At 40.5% G+C, this 17,144-nt stretch overlaps 1 protein-coding gene across 1 annotated transcript; it reads left to right on the top strand.

Moving 5' to 3' along the window:
- Positions 1 to 12,990: 12,990 nt before the first annotated feature.
- On the top strand, positions 12,991 to 16,800 carry LOC144254323 (spermatogenesis-associated protein 31D1-like). Its single transcript, XM_077797329.1, has one exon. It carries the CDS (start codon positions 12,991 to 12,993, stop codon positions 16,798 to 16,800), a length of 3,810 nt encoding a protein of 1,269 aa, XP_077653455.1.
- The last annotated feature ends 344 nt before the right edge of the window (positions 16,801 to 17,144 follow it).

The following is a 17,144-nucleotide window of genomic DNA, read 5'->3' as shown; positions in this document are numbered from 1 at the left end:
CAACCCATTTCCCAGCATACATAGAATTGGTGCTACTTTGTTCCTCAGAAGCAGACTTCTAGAATGAAGTGACTGACTTATCCTCACCCAGGGAAAGTTCCTCTTCCTCTCAATGGGAGAAGGAAACAGGCTGCAAGGCTCCATGTCAACCATGAGGTGTTTGTTCAGAGAATGGGAACTGCGACTGAGTAATGTTGACTCTGAAGACAGACACAAGCCAGTGGTGTTGGTGTCCTTTGTGGTGCTGACCCCTCTCTCTCAGTGGCTACACAAGCGGAGAAGTGCCTCTAGATACACACAGTAGGTTAAGTGAGAAGTAAAGGTGATATAATACTCGTGACCTATAGCCCTTCCTGTTTGCAAGTTCCTGGCAAATTATCCACATGTTCCAATTCAACCTAGTAGTGAAAGATAATATTGTTCCCCAGATGTCATCAGGTCTGGGCATGAAAAATCACTAAGACACAGGAAACAGACATGGATATCAGCTCTTACTAAACTAGATATGCAGAAAGGTTATTAAAGGTTGTGGCTCAGAGTAATAGGATAAGCATCAAAACTCCCTGCCAGACCTATGGCACCGATGTTCTATAGCTACAAGCTATCTTTCTGTTGCTGGATGTCCAGTGTCTAATATTCCCATTCATACCCTTCTCACCAACCAGCTATGAAATATAACTGTTTCTTCTTTGGGAAGGAATGTTCATATTAGCAGCTGTGGCAACAGCAGATGGCAAGGAAACTATGCAAGTCTCTCATCAAAACCATTGACTGACAGCTGGGAAGCCTGATTACATTGTGTTCTTCAGGAGACCAGTTGTCTACCCTGACAACATAAGAGATGGACACCTGCAGGTGGATAATTGCTATCTCATCCCCTCCCCATATTTCCTGTCAAAACTAAAACCAAGTCATCCTTTGAAGATAGGGTTAAACGCCTTCTTTCACCTTGAAGTCTTTATAGACTGCTTCTCACAAGACATTAAATAAGCTGGTTTAAATAGGTTTTTTACTTCATTTTAAAAATGTAATGTAAAACTTAAAAAAAAATTCCACAACTAGGTTAAAATAATGTCCTGTTGAACTTTACTTTCTTACTTCTTGAAAACAGCTTAGGTAGGGTAATTTGGGGATAGTATTAAAGACATGTTTTACTGTGTAAGAAAGCTGAATTCAATATAAAAATCCTTCCATCCTGCATTCTAGTTAAGTTTCCTCCAAGCCTCTTCCACCCCCAGCTAAATTATGACTTCTAAGTAAAGGGTTTGGCAGCAGAAGGATGGGCAGTCTGTTCTTTTTCTCTTTTCTTTCCTTCCCTATCCCTCTCAAGCTCCAAGATTGTGAACTTTGGTAACTACCTGGTTTGGGAATAAGACACCAGTCTCCCCATCTACCAACTGTATCTTTGAGTCAATTCAGCACTAATAAATTGTTTAAAATTGTTTATTTGTTGTAGAAGTCATAGAAGTTGTCTCTCTAACATCCATTTCAACCTCCTTGAGTGACTACCATGATGCTTGCAATGTATTGGTTTTATCTTCAGATCCAAAGGAGGGCCCTAATTACTCTAAATCACTTAGAACAATTCTATTTCCTTGTCACAGTGATGGTATGGATCTAAGCTGATCAAAGAATAACATTTCCCCAGCTACTGAAATTCAATTAGGGGTCTCCAATTAGAGTGAAGCTTGGGACTTTTGTATCATGGTTCTAAAACCTTCCCTTGGCCCTTGCTGGGTCCTTGCATATGAATGAGCCACCATGACTATTGCTAGCAGTCATTTTCTGAGGCCACCCCTAAGCCCCAATATGCAAATGCAGGCAAAAGTGAGACAATGTAGAAAAACAGTTGACCAAACCACAGCCAGTTACTTTCACATATATGAGCACACTGAATTCTCACAATATCCTTTGAGATTTCTATTAAAGCCTCCCTAAACTCCACCCCTATTTTACATTTGGGGAAATAGGTTCAGAAAAGAAGAGTAATTTACTCCAAATCAAATAGAACTTAATATCAGAGGCAGGATTTGAGTCTAGATTATTCTCTTTATACAAATTTTCTGTGTCTTTATGATATAAAACTGGAAACCTGAGAGATCCTTAATGATAGATAGCAAGAGTTGGAGGAGCTTAGAGGACACCAACATACACTGGTTTCAGACTGCATTATAGCAATTACAGTTTCTTGTATATCTGATACACTTAAATATATATACTTTTATTTATAAATAAAATCTATATTATAGTTTTATAAATAATAAATATATATAAATTATATAATTAAATTCACAAACAAGTCTGGTCCTTTGTCTTAGGAGTGGCAAAGATAAAGAAAAGAACTCAGTTATGTTTGCTACCATACACCTGAATGAAACACAGGATTTCTGATTCTGATAGACTCCCTCCTCCTTTTCCTGAAAAGATATGATACTTTAGGGGAAAACAAAGTTTCTGAATTGTCATTCTAGGAAGTGCCTTTTGCAGCTTAAACTTTACTACTTGTTTCATCCCTCATCTACCATCTGTTTGACCCCAAAACTGCTGCAAAGATTGATAAGAACCCTCAAAATCACAACAAAGAACCCTCTGTGATAGAAATACCATGGCATGAATTTGTCTCTCATTCTGCAATTCTTCCTATGCTGGTTTCACAAGGCCATTCTCTTAAAATCTCCAGGATACAATCACAAGATGTCAGGTCTACAAAGGCAGCCCTTCCATCAGTCATTGTTCACCAAAATTCCACTGAACCAATCTCATAATCCAGTTTTGCAAACTCATCTCATCCCCAGCTCTGTGGCCAGTCAAGCTTGAGAGAATTTAAGGAAGCCTGTTCCAGTGATGAGAACTTAAAGTGATCTTAGTCTGTTTGTGCCACTGAAAGTGATTTACATAGTACTAGGCACACAGTAGGCATCATTCCTCAGTTCTAATCATTAGCTTCTTCCCTCATTTTTGTGAGCAAACCCACTGTCTTGAGCCCCTGTTTTAGAATATCTACCCCAATATTTTCTCCCTGTGCTCAAGTTTTTAGTTTATCAAAGGATGAAGTTCCTTTTAATATCAATTTAGTCCTTGTAAAGACCTGGCTAGGTCTTTGATAATTGATTATATGACTCTCTAACATCTACATAATCATTTTTTCAATATGTTGTTTCTTAGAGAATTTCCCCAGGTGTTAATGCTAGTCATGAAGTGTCTTAGGTTATTATGCTCCCGAAAGCAGAAAGCAAGATGGGAATGTTTAGGTAAGTGATAGAGTGAGGGAACACTGTAAAGGCGGGGGGCGGGGGGGGGAGACAGAAAAGCATAGGTAAAGAAGCTAGGCAGTGATGTGATTTCTTAGGGCCCTGTGGAGAGTGAACTTTATCAGATTATCCTCCCCATTTGCAAGAGTGCTGGGCTGATACACCTGCTATCACACAGTTATGGGCTCTGTGGGGGAGGATGGGTGGAAGCTAATGTAAACTCTTAAGCTTCTCCAGGCCAGGTGTCTGCTATCAAGCAAGACAAATCCCTCTGGGGAGATTTGAGGTATAAAATTAGCAAGCAACACCCATTGCTATCTGGGGTGTAAGTACACTAGAATGACACAGGGGACGCAGGTGGGCCTCAACAGTATCTACTGCACAACAATACCTAATGTTTAGTCTCTGATCTAAAGCAGCTAACCCCAGAGGGACTTCATAGAAATAGATAACCATAAAGCAACATGTAAGCAGAGTAATAGAGCAATGCACATGAGTATTAGGCAGAGAATCAACCCAGCAGGCGTGAGGATGGAGTGGAGGTGAGATGGAAGTGGTTGTCTCTCCTCTGCATCCTCTGTGGACTGATACTAGGGTAGAATCCAAAAGTGAGCCAATGGAAAAATGAGACACAAAGCAAAGCTATACAAAACATAATCCTTAAGCCACCCACCAGAACTCAGACTCATCCCAGGACCAGCTCCACCCACTGTCAGAACTCAGGCTCAGCCTAGTACCACCTCAGAAACCTGCACAAGAGCCAGGGCCTGGGTAGGTCTGAGTCCATCTAGCCACTGACACAGCCCTACCAGGGCTCAGACCTGGCCCAGATTTGCCTTGCCAACTTGGGCATGAGCCAGGGCCCAGGGTAGGCTCAGGTCCATCCAGCCAGTGGCAGACACCCACCAGAGCTCAGGCCTTGCCCAGAACAGCCTCGGTGACCTGTGAGGGAGCCAGGGCCCAGGGTAAGCTTGGGTACATCCATACCACCAACACCTGAGAGCCCAGAGAAGGAGTTCAGAATGTTCATAATTAAAAGGATATGTGGGTTATGAACATAACCCACTTGAATCAAATAACCACTTGAATCAAATGTATGGAAGATGATATGCCATGAGCTTTGTAATGTTTTGAACAACCAATAAAAAAAAGAAAATAAATAAATAAAATAAAATGATATGTGAATTAAAGAATGACCTATATGAGCAAATACAGGTAAAAATTGAACACTCCAACAAAGAGATAAGAGAGCAAATACAATCAACCATGAATGGGACCAATAAACAGATAAAGGAGCAAATACAGGCATTCATTGATCACAGCACAAAAAGATAAGGGAGCAAATACAAGTAGCAAAAAAAAAAGAGAGAGAGAGATTCTTAAAAAAAAAAATTCCTTGAAATGAAGGAAACAATAAATCAAATAAAAAACTCAATAGAAAGCATCACTAACAGACTAGATCACTTGGAAGACAGAATATCAGATAATAAAGACAGAGTATACAATCTGGAAAATACAATTGAACACACAGTGAAGATGATAAGTATCCATGAGCAGATGACCTGAGAATTATGGGATAGCATCAAAAGAACAAATCTAAGAGTTACTGGGATAGAGGAAGTCACAGAGTTTCAAACTAAAGGAATGCATAATCCCTTCAATGAGATAATATCAGAAAATTTCCCAAGCATGAAGGATGAATTGGAAAACTAAATACAAGAGGCTTACAGGACACCAAATGTACAAAATTACAACAGATCTACACCAAAGCACATTATAATGAAAATGTCTAGCATACAAAATAAGGATAGAATCTTAAAAGCCACAAGAGAGAGGAATCAGATCACATATAGGGGGAGACCAATTTGTATCTCAGCAGATTTTTTCAACCCAGAGCCTCAAAGCCAGGAGACTATGGAACAATATATACCAAGCTCTTAAAGAAAATGGATTGCAACCATAAATCTTATATGCAGCAAAACTAAGCTTTAGATTTGAAGATGAAATAAACACTTTCCATGATAAACAAATGTTAAAAGAATTTACAACTAGAAAGCCTTCACTACAGAACATCCTCAGCAAAATATTCCAAGAAGAGGAAATAAAACACAATGATGAAAATCATCAGAACGGGCTGGGGATGTGTCTCAAGCCATAGCGTGCTCGCCTGGCATGCATGCGGCCCAGGTTCAATCCTCAGCACCACATACAAACAAAGATGTTGTGTCTGCCCTGCATTCTATCAGATAATAATGGAATGAAATTAGAAATCAATGATAAAATAAGAAATAAAATCCACTCCAACATCTGGAGACTAAATAATATGTTACTGAGTGAACAATGGGTTGCAGAAGACATCAAGGAGGATATTAGAAAAATTTTAGAGGTGAATGAGAATATAGATTCAACATATTGAAATCTCTGGGACATTATGAAGGCAGTACTAAAAGGAAAGTTCATTTCATGGAGTTCATTCCTTCAAAGAAGAAAAGTTCAACAAATAAATGTCCTAACAATACATCTCAAACCCTAGAAAAAGAAGAACATATAAACATCAAAAGCAGCAGAAGACAGGAAATAATTAAAATCAGAGCTGAAATCAATGAAATTGAAACAAAAAAAACAATTGAAAAAAAATTTATAGAATAAAATGTTGGTTATTTGCAAAAATAAATAAAATTGACAATCACTTAGGCATGCTAACAAAGACAAGGAGAGAGAAAACTCAAGTTAAAAATACACATGACATAAAAGAAAATATCACAACAGATACTACAGAAATACAGAAGATAATTAGAAATTGTTTTGAAAACTTATACTCCAATAAAATAGCAAATATCAAAGGCACTGACAAATTTCTAGAGTCATATGATTTGCCCAAATTGAATCAGGAAGATATACACAATTTAAACAGGTCAGTTTCAAGCGATTAAATTGAAGATGCCATCAGAAGCCTACCAACCAAGAAAAGCCCAGGACCAGATGGATACACAGCTGAGTTCCACAAGACCTTTAAAGAAGAACTAATAGCAATACTCTTCAAATTACTTCAGGAAATAGAAAAAGAGGCAGAAATTCCAAACTCATTCTATTAGGCCAATATCATCCTGATTCCAAAACCAGGCAAAGACACATTAAAGAAAGAAAACTTCTGACCAATATCTCTAATGAAGTTACATGCATAAATTCTCAATAAAATTATGGCAAATCAAATACAAAAACATATCAAAAAGATCATGCACCACGATCAAGTGGGATTCATCACAGGGATGCAAGTTTGGTTCAACATAAGAAAATCAATAAATGTGATCCATGACATCAATAAACTTAAAGATAAGAACTATATGATCATCTCAAAAGATGCAGAAAAAGCATTTGACAAATTAGAGCACTGCTTCATGTTCAAAACACTCAAAAAAATTAGGGATAACAGGCACATGGCTCAACATCATGAAGGCTATCTATGCTAAGCCCCAGGTAAACATCATTCTAAATGGAGAAAAATTGAAGGCATTCCCTCTAAAACCTGGAAGAAGATAGGGGTGCCTACTTTCATCACTTCTATTTAACATAGTTCTTAAAACAGTGGCCAGAGCAATTAGACAAGTAAAAGAAATTAAAGTGATACACATAGGAATAGAAAAACTCAAGTTGGCACTATTTGTTGATATGATTCTATACCTAGAAGACCCTAAAATTCCCACCAGAAAACTTCTAGAACTAGTAAATGAATTCAGCAAAGTAGCAGAATATAAAATCAACACCAATAAATCAAATGCATTTGTGTATTTCAGTGACAAATCCTCAGAAAGGAAATAAGGAAAACTACCCCATTTACAATAACCTGGAAAAAATTAAATACTTGGGAATCAACTTAAGAAAAGTGGTGAAAGATCCATATAATGAAGATCACAGAATGCTAAAGAAAGAAATTAAAGAAGACTGTAGAATATGGAAAGATCTACTTGTTCTTGAATAGGCAGAATTAATATTGTCAAAATGACCATACCACCAAAAGTACTATACAGATTTAATGTAATTACAATCAAAATCCCAATAACATTCATTATAGAAATAAAAAAGCAATCATGAAATTCATCTAGAAAAATAAGAGCCCCAGAATAGCTAAATCAATCCTTAGCAAGAAAAGTGAAGCAGATGGCATCATTATATCAGACCTCAAACTATACTACAGAGCAATAGTAACAAAAATAGCATGGTATTGGCACCAAAACAGACTGGTAGACCAATGGTACAGAATAGAGGACACAGAGACTAACCCACAAAATTACAATTGTCTTATATTAGACAAAGGCACCAAAAATATACATTGGAGAAAAGATAGCCTCTTCAACAAATGGTGCTGGGAAAACTGGAAATCCATATGCAACAAAATGAAAGTAAACCACTGTCTCTCACCATGCACAAAACTCAATTCAAACTGGATTGAGAACCTAGGAATTAAACCAGAGACATGGCGCCTATTAGAAGAAAACGTAGGCTCTAATCTCCATCATGTCATATTGGACCTTGACTTCCTTAATAAGACTCCTATAGCACACGAATTAATATAAAGAATCAATAAATGGGATGAATTCAAACTAAAAAGCTTCTTCTCAACAACAACAACAATAACAACAAAACAATCAGTGAGACAGAGAGCCTGGGAACAAATTTTTACCACATGCACATCAGATAGAGCACTAATATATAGGACATATGAAGAACTCAAAAATCTTAACACCAAAAAAATAAATAACACAACCAATAAATGGGCCAAGGAAATGAACAGACACTTCTCAGATGATGAAATAAAATCAATCAACAAATATATGAAAAAAATTGTTCAACATCTCTAGCCATTAGAGAAATGCAAATTAAAACTAAGATTTCATCTCACTTCAGTCAGAATGGCAGCTATTAAGAATATAAACAATAATAAGAGTTGTCAAGGATGTGGGGAAAAAGGCACACTCATACATTGCTGGTGGGACTGCAAATTGGTGCAGCCCATATGGAAACCAGTATGGAGAATCCTTGGAAAATTGGGAATAAAACCACCATTTGACCTAGCTATCCCACTTCTCAGTCTATACCCAAAGGACTTAAAAACAGCATACTTTACAGGGATGCAGCCACATCAATGTTTATAGCAGCATAGTTCACAATAGCTAAACTGTGGAACCAAACTAGATGCCCTTCAATAGATGAATGGACAAAGCGGTGTATATACACAATGGAATATTACTCAGCATTAAAAGAGAATAAAATCATGGCATTTGCAGGTAAATGGATGGAGTTGGAGAAGATTATGCTAACTAAAGTTAGCTAATTCCAGAAAACCAAATGCTGAATGTTTTCACTGATTTAAGGATGCTGATTTATAATATGCTGCAAGGGAGGGAGATGGGAGAGTTAGATGAACTCTAGATAGGGCAAAGGGGAAAACGGGAGGGAGAAGAACGGAGGGGGCATGGGAGTTGGAAAGCAGTGTGAAATGTAGTCCTGGGAGGAATGAACATTTTAACTTTTATTAATTACTTATGCCTTACTGGGAGTGATATGTAACACAGTTCTTCAAAGCAGGATTTCAGAGGGGGATATAAACAACTCTAAAGGCACTAATGCTAAGAGTGGAAAAAATTGAGAGGTGATAGGGCACCAGATATAGTGTTTCTTTTTTCTGAAAATTACCACCACTTAATGAAAAAAGTACACATTCTTAGCCATGTAATTGCTTTCATTTTAGGTTCAGAGCATATTGTATTTTTAGAAACTAGTTAGTAACGTTGTATAAAATAGATGCATTGGGAATGTGAGGAATTTATTGGGATTCTGCTGCTTACTACTGTGTGAACCAGAAAAGCCACTTAGCTTTAGTTTCATTCAATGAGAAAGTGGGCATAATACCTACCCTGCTTACTTCACAGGGTGGTTATGAAAGTTGGAAAGCTTTCTAAGTTGGAAAAACAAATATATTATATATAGTTGATGTCATTGTAAAAAGAATAAGTGCAATGAAGACTTGCCTCTCATTATCAGTGGAATTTATTTTTGGTGGAAATAAATTAATAGATAGATAGATAGATACATTTGTACCTATTCTATTGTTTCTTTAAATTCTGAAGGAATTTCTACCAGGTTCTGTAAATGAATATTATTCACATTTTGGGAAGAGCCTTTCACAAAAATTTCCTCTAATTTTAACTCTAGGCCCATTAATGTGTAAGTTTATCTAGTCTATGATATCATTTTACAAGAGAAAAGCTGTTCTTTTTTTGCATTTTCTCAAAGGATTGTTAATTTACATCAGAAATATGTTGAGACAGTCAGAAAAGCCTTGGTACAACAAGGCATGGTGTGTTTCAGAAGTTAGGACCCACAATTTCTGATCTACAGATTCTGTTTTTTGAAAATTAACAAATTGGACCTCTCCTCTGCATTTGCACAGCTGTTGAACTGAGTAGGACTTATCTCTAAAGTCCCAACAGGAGCTCTTTAAGGGCAGAGCCTGTGACTTACAGATGTCTGTGTCTCTGGGTCTCCAACAGTAAAAATTTGTTAAATAAAGACTTGAATGAGCTTGCATATTAAAGAGACAGGGAAGTGGCAGCTCTTGGCATATTTTTATCCTCAAGGCAGCTACTTGCTCCTGCCTGATTGAAAGAGGGCTTTACCTGATTTGGAGGCTTCTTACCTGGCCAAAAGAGGTCAAAGAAGAGTGTTGGCCATGCTCATCAAACAGAGGGCTTCCGGGCTTAAGAAACTCATAAAAAATTAAAAGACAGTACAGAGGAGAGCTCACATGAGTTAAAGAGATTAGAAAAAGAGGCAAAGAAAGGAGGCAACATTCAGGATTTGGGATTATTTAAACCTGCAGAAAAGAGCCAGAATAAAATGTCACAGTTGATATTCAGACATGAGCAGGGTGGTTACACACCATAAATCTTCTCAGTACTCTTTTTATGTGTCCCATAAGGGTAACCAGGTGCAAATGCTCAAGACTAGGTTCTCTCCTAAGGATCTGAAAGGCTAGGCGGCTCCCAGCCCCCAAGGACAAATGGGATAAATTTCTTAGCATACTGTTCCTCCTCCTGGTTTGAGAAGTCACATATGTTATGAAATTCCTGTAAAGTAGTGAGATGGTCTATATCTCAGGTCGAGTTTAAAGAAATGGATCAATATAATGAGTGAAAGATTTAAATATAAAAGGAGGAAATAATTGGTTCATATGAAAAAATACACTGATTTGTTGAAGGATGTCTATATGTCTGTGTATATATGGAGCATGTCAAAGCCTGTGTATAATTTTAAAGCTTCACTACTTCAGAAAAATAAATGACATAATCCTACAAGCATGCTTGAAGTTTTAATTATATACATTTAAATTAGGTTTACTTTATATTTGTGATTTTATTCCTTCTGAAGGTATTAAAAGCTGACGGAAACTCAAATTTTTTTTTATTTTAACATTCAAAAAACTAAGTACATGTGAAAGATCTTTAAGTTTTACATATGACTTAGTGTAAGATAAAAGTATTCTGTAGATAAGATGGATTTAAGAACATAGGTGACCCTGAGATATAAATGTCTGCATATAAGGAAAAATGTGCAGACTTTCAAGGCACTGAAATTGGTGGGGTCCAAGTCAAGGGCTCCAAGAGTAAGGGGGACTCAGGAAAAGCCTAGATCATAGAAAAAACAGGAATGTTTCCTAGAGTAATACATACTACAAAGAAAGAGTAGAGTGGGAATTGGAACCTCAGGCCTGGACACAGGGTCTGCTGGTTGGTGGGCGGGGAATGAAGGGACTGTGGGCACACCTTCCTCAGATGCTCAGAACCCTTTGTGACTCTACCAGGCTCTGTGATGCAGGCCTAAGGTTATAGTCAAGCCCAGGCACCCTCAGGGCTCAGATGCCTCAGGCAACCGAGCGATTCAGATGATAGAGAATATTCTCTCTTTTCTGGAAAGCAACATTCAGCCATGGCTGAACCATGCCTTAGATTATTTGGATACAGTCCCCAGCAGCATCTTTATGACTGGGGTGGTGTTGCTCCTTCTGCACCTGTGCTACCTGGTGTTCAAAGTGTTTTTCTCCACACACTTGGAAAAACCCAACATCCCAAAGGTAGGGTCCCCCAACAGGGGTTCTTCTTGTGGCTTCCCATTTCCCTTCTCACATTAGTAAATGAGTTAGGTTGGATCAGAGAGACATGTAAGGTGGGAAGTGGGAATAGAGGATAAAACTTCACTCTTTAGGGGAAGAGATCAGGCAGGGCCAGGGGCTCAGGGAGGACTCAGATTTCCATCTGAAGATCACAGACTATTTTGGGGTCTCAGGGAAGGGTTTCAGGAGAAAATGCCAAAAAGTAATCTGGTCCTGATTGACATCCTTACTTATGGTGGGTTCTCAGAAGAAGTGTCTCTACAGACACTTGATCTTGAGTGCCATACCCATTATCACTTATCCTTCATTAAACCTCCTACATGTTGGGCTACTGAGGACAGCAGTGCTGACCTCTGTAGGCCTCTGATCAGAGCCTGGAGGCTGAGATCTGTTCCAGAACATAGGGTCCTGTGAGGGAGGCAGATGTGACTGTTGGCTCCAGATTCTATGATCTCCTTCAGCAGAGGACTTCTGATTGAGAATGTCAGAATGTGGAGCTCACAAGTAAAATGCTCTCTTAAGCTTTTTACAGAAGAAAAATTGAAAATATTGTATTACCTTAAAAAAGTTAAAAGAAGGAAGAAATCTCCATTAATTAAGTGTAGAGTAATAATAATTGTGGAGAAGATATAGCTGAGTTTCATAGAAAAAGGAGAATTGAAGTGAGTCCCACCCCCTGATTCAATTATTTTTGTTCTCAGCAAAAGAAGAGATTCAAGAAGAGAAGAGGCGAAACATTCAAAGGTATGCTTCTTCTTATTTGACCTGAACACTCTAAAGGTGACCCTTCATCCCTCTTCCATGAAGCCTCATGTCCAAGAACTCTGAGGATGTCAGTTTCTAACCACAGTCTCTCTCAGGAAACAGAGCCTCAGAGGACACAGACAGTGGGACTTTACACATCCTCAGGGTCCCTACTGTGCTCATCCTGGGAATAAGTAGTGATGGACATGGGCAATGGGTGCTGCTTAATAGGTGACTATGTGAGGTTGAAGAAGGACTATAGGTTACTTTGAAGTCAGAACTTCTTTTTCCTGACATTGTGCAATGTACTTTTATTTCCTGGGTGATCAGACCCATCTCTGAGGAAATTGCTGAATTCAATGCTTATACCTGCTGGTTCAGAGCCTCTAATGGGATTAACTATGTGAAGAACTTCATCACTGAAGCCACACACATGAAAACATTCTTAATGATTTTTGCTCCAGTTGGACTTTGTCTTCAAAATTCTTGGGGGTTTCCAACCTGGATAGTAATCAGCTTTTCCTATAAAGGGATCCCAGTTTGATCCCTGTTTACAAACATTCCTTATGTATAACCCACTGTCCTGGTTTTCCAGGTCCGAGAACGAGCCAGAGAGAAACACAGGAGTTGAAGAAGCTGTTTTCTGTCATAACAAGGTGATTACTCATTTCTTTTCTTCATTCCTAGTCCCTTTCTCACATGTTTTATGCATTCCCCAGAGATTCAGTACAGCATGGCATTCTCACAGGGAGGGGGAGCCCTAGCAACAGGTATGTGAGTGAAGTCCTTGGGAAGTGCTAAAGAGTGTGTTGTGAGGTGAAGGATATGAGCAATGTGAAGGGGGTAGGAGGTTTCACCCACAGGACTGCAGACCTCCTTTTCCTGTATGGTCCTTGTTACAGCTTTGTACTTTGTTTCCCTTACAGCCCCCTGGGCCAACATCAGGATAGAGACAACTTGCAGCAACTGTTACGTCCAGACAACCTCTGTAAGATGTTTAATGAGGTCAGTCATCTGCTATCTCTGGCACCCTTGGAAGATGTTGCAAGTATTCAGACACCTTTGGATTCCACAGGTTATGTGAGAAAATCATCACCTTCCAAATTCCCTGCTCTCTCCTCAGTCCCAGGAGGGGAACTATTGCCAGCCTCTCTGTTGAAGCTTTCTTCACCTTCCTCATTCTCTCTTCCCCCTAACAAGGTCATGCCCTCAGCTGACCTTCTCTCACCTTCCCCGTTGAGTGACTCTCTGCCACCAGAGCCTCTTCCTCCCTTGGACTCCAAGGCCACAGAAGACCCTTTACCACCCCCCAGCACTTTCCTCCCCCCTCCCCCACCACATCCCACTCAGGAAACAGACACTCTTCTACCACAAGATGCCACTCTGACTGTGGTGAGCAGTCCTGCTGGCTTGTCCACTTCTGTTCCAGTGGGAGGCATGGACCATTCCAGCACAGAGGCCCCTGCCAAGAATGTGCTGTCTTCCAATTTGGCACAAGATGGTGTAAAACAGCAATTTCTTGCCCTCCATTCTGAGAACTTATCTGGGGGAGACACTGTAGCCTACTGTGTGGAGACTGGTAACATCTGGTTTCTGCCCCCTGCTGTCCTGACATACCTGGAGAGACAAATCAAAAAGAGAGGTGATGTCCTCAAGTGGAAAGAAAAGGAAAAGAAAGCAGAATCTTTTCCAAAACAACATCAGACAAATTACCAAGGATTTTCTTCAGAGAAAAGGTCAGAGTCAGGTGCTGATCAGCAGGACTCGGCCATCTCTCTTCTTTCATGGAACGAAAAAGGCAAATCAGAGGAACCACAGGTGGATCAGCAGTCCCCTTATCCTAAGAGATTTGAGGACCATTTACAGAAAAACTACACCCAGCTTTTCTATGGTGTCCCATCTCTACACCCCAAGTCCCTGAGACCTAGTGTAACAGCTTCAGGTGATTATTCCTCAGCCTTTGTCTGCTTCAATACAGCATCCAATGACTCCACAGCCCACAAATCCCCAGTCCTCTATACCCCACCTGTGTTCCTACCTTGTAGCCAACCTCAAACCTTGCCCAAGACCTCTTCCCAGCCTCAACCCCAACATCTCTCTCCTGAACATGCCCAGACCCAGCTTCAGCCTCAATCCCCACTCCCAATTCTGTCACCTCCTAAAAACCAGTTTAGGATCTGTGGAGTACGTGATCTTGGACCCCAGAATGAGGCACTATCTCTGGTGCCATCTGAAATTCATGACCTCGAATACAATGTGATACAAAAAACACAGGAAAGTCTGTGGGGTTTACCCTCTGTGGTCCACAAATCCCAGGAGGACTTTTGTCCTCCAGCTCCCAACATTATGTTCCTTAACCCATCCTCCAAAGCTCATGTTGCAATCTCCATCCTTCCTGGAAATTATCCCCTCTCAGATGATGTTCAGAAGAAACTAGACCACCACCTTCGAAAGAGGCGTATCCAACACTTGTGGGGCCTGCCCCGCAGAGTCTATGCATCCTTGTCACTGATGCGTCCTCTGGAAAAAATTCCTGAGACCTCTGAGTTAAAGAGCAGTCGTGGGCATTCAAGAAATTCTTTGGATAAGAGTCAGAACACCAAAGATATAAATAAGGGGGGCTCGAGCCAACCCAGAAACCTCCATGAACTGAGCTCAGGAATGCTTCCTCTAAAGATGGGAGTGAGGAAGGCACAGAGAGATGGTACCAAGATTGAGCAAAATCGTCATGTTCTGAGTGACCGAGATAATGTTCTGGGGTCTTCCTCAAGGAAGGACCTAGAATGTCACTTGCAGAGTCCATCAGGTGGAACTCCAAGTACCTCAATTGTGAATCCACTTCAGAAACAACTTGAAAATGCTTTGAACTCCCACCTGAGCAAGAAGTTTCAGGAAATCAGTGAGGGTCAGATTCCTGGCACTGTGCATAGATCATGGCATACTATCATGTTGGTATTGCCTGTAACTGAGAAATCCACCAGACAAACGAGTCAAAAACCTTTGGAACCAACCAGGACAGACAGCTCAGTCAATACTACCCAGGCTATTTCCTTCCTCGATGCTGGCAAGAAGAGGATGATGGAAGACCACATTACACTGTTTCATAAGAGGTTGATATATGGCCTTCCCAACAGGGTTCAGGAATCCCTAGAGATCTTTAATGAAAAAGATTCATATCACTCCTTTTCTCACTCCAAGTTTCCTTTTTCTGCCACCCGTATTTCTGGGGTGGATTCTAAACAGAGCATGTCCAAGACCCATGGAGGAAGATCTAATGCATTTCATGGAGACAAAGAGAAAACCAAAAATGCAACTCAAAGTCTAGATCGTCCTCTCCTTGCCACCTCAATCATGGTCAAGAAAGAACAGGCGATCCTGACACAAACAGTCTTTGAGATCAAGCATGAGCATGTAGAGGACCTTCGCAGAATAAAGGATGGCAAACCATCTGTTCTGCCCCAGACACAGAGCATTATAGGCAAAGCTTATCAGAAACCACCTGTAGCAGCCAATAGATGCAGCCCAAAGCTGCCCATGAGGCAAGCTGGGGTTGGACCTCAGGAAATAGGACCTAAGAGACTGAGTTCCAGCTACAGTGTAGCAATGCCTCAGGGCAATAGGATGCCCTGGGGAAGTTCTTCCATGTCCAAGATATCTGAGAAATCCAGGGAGACATTGAAGGCACAGGAGCTCTATGCTTGTCAGTCACAACCTCCCACTGTCTTGACAACCAGAAAGCCAGAAAGCTCCCCAGTGTCAGATGTATATACTCCTGAAAATTCCCCCAAAATATCAGTTGTTAGAGACCCTGGATTGTCACACCTTAACAATCCATTGTTTGGTGAGTTAAGGCCTAAAATGAAGAAGGGGGAACCTAGCCAGAAGCAAGGCCATAGCAATGGCATACCCCTTGTTTCAAATAGCTTGACTTCCAGGACCTTCCTTAAACATGACCAGGGTGCTGCGTGCAAGAACATGGCAGTTTCCCAGGTCCTGCATGCCCACCTGGACAACACGCAGACTAGTATGAATCATGGGCAAGGACCCTGGGTCCCTAAGCTTGACTTCCACAAAAGCCAAGATAAGAACTGCCCAGCAACTGCTAAGACAATGACTCCTCCAGGACTCAAAACACATGAGCTTGGTGGAGGGGATGCAGGGTTGGGCACATGCCAACCCAGAAGGAGGAGTCACCACCCTCAAGACAGGACATTAGAGCAGACTCTTGGGAGCAAGTCCTGCTCAGCCCAGGCACTGAAGGGACCAGCTCCTCTTGAAAGCCTCAGAAACCAGATGAAGAACTTTTGTCAAAGGCTTTATCCTAATAATACAGGCAAAAGGCAAGGTTTCCCGGAAAAGGGCAGCTCCCCATCATCACCTGTGCAGGGCAGAGGCCTAGTCCAAAGGAGAGCTACCTTTACTGGGAATACTGACAACCCCAGAATCATGAGAGATGGTGAAAATGTCCTGGGGGAGAAACGTGGACACTCGCATGGAATCAATGTCACCTGCCCCCAAGAGCCACATTTGTCCCCTGTTAAGTCTGGAAAACTCAGCCCAAGGCAGGACTCGAGGTCCAGGCAGAGTTTGTCCAAGTGCATCCCTTCAATTACAAAGCTCCTTGCTCTAAAGTAACAAGGATCAACTTCATGCCCCACAGGGATACAAAGACTCATTCAAGTCTCCCCTGTGGGCATCAAGTGGGCCAGTTGTCTCTGGTTGCCCATTTCTGTGCTGAAGCCATTTTGGTTGTTATTCCCTACTTTGTAAAGAGAAACTTCTTATCCACCATTTGCAGGAAGGAATATTGCCTATAATAATTGTCCCTGATGGAAATACTGAATGTCTCCAATAAATGTTCTTACAAGAGTTTTCTTTTCTTTGTATTGTGTTAAATGCATGGTTTTGGGGAAACCCCATTGGTTGTGGTTAAGGAAAGAAATCAGTTCAATCCTTGCCCGTATTTGCTTCTGCAAGGT

The sequence above is a fragment of the Urocitellus parryii genome, chromosome 4 (assembly GCF_045843805.1).
Source record: "Urocitellus parryii isolate mUroPar1 chromosome 4, mUroPar1.hap1, whole genome shotgun sequence".
Taxonomy (NCBI): Eukaryota; Metazoa; Chordata; class Mammalia; order Rodentia; family Sciuridae; genus Urocitellus; species Urocitellus parryii.
The sequence above is the reverse complement of the archived record's forward strand: the minus strand, read 5'-3'. Positions and strand labels throughout refer to the sequence as shown.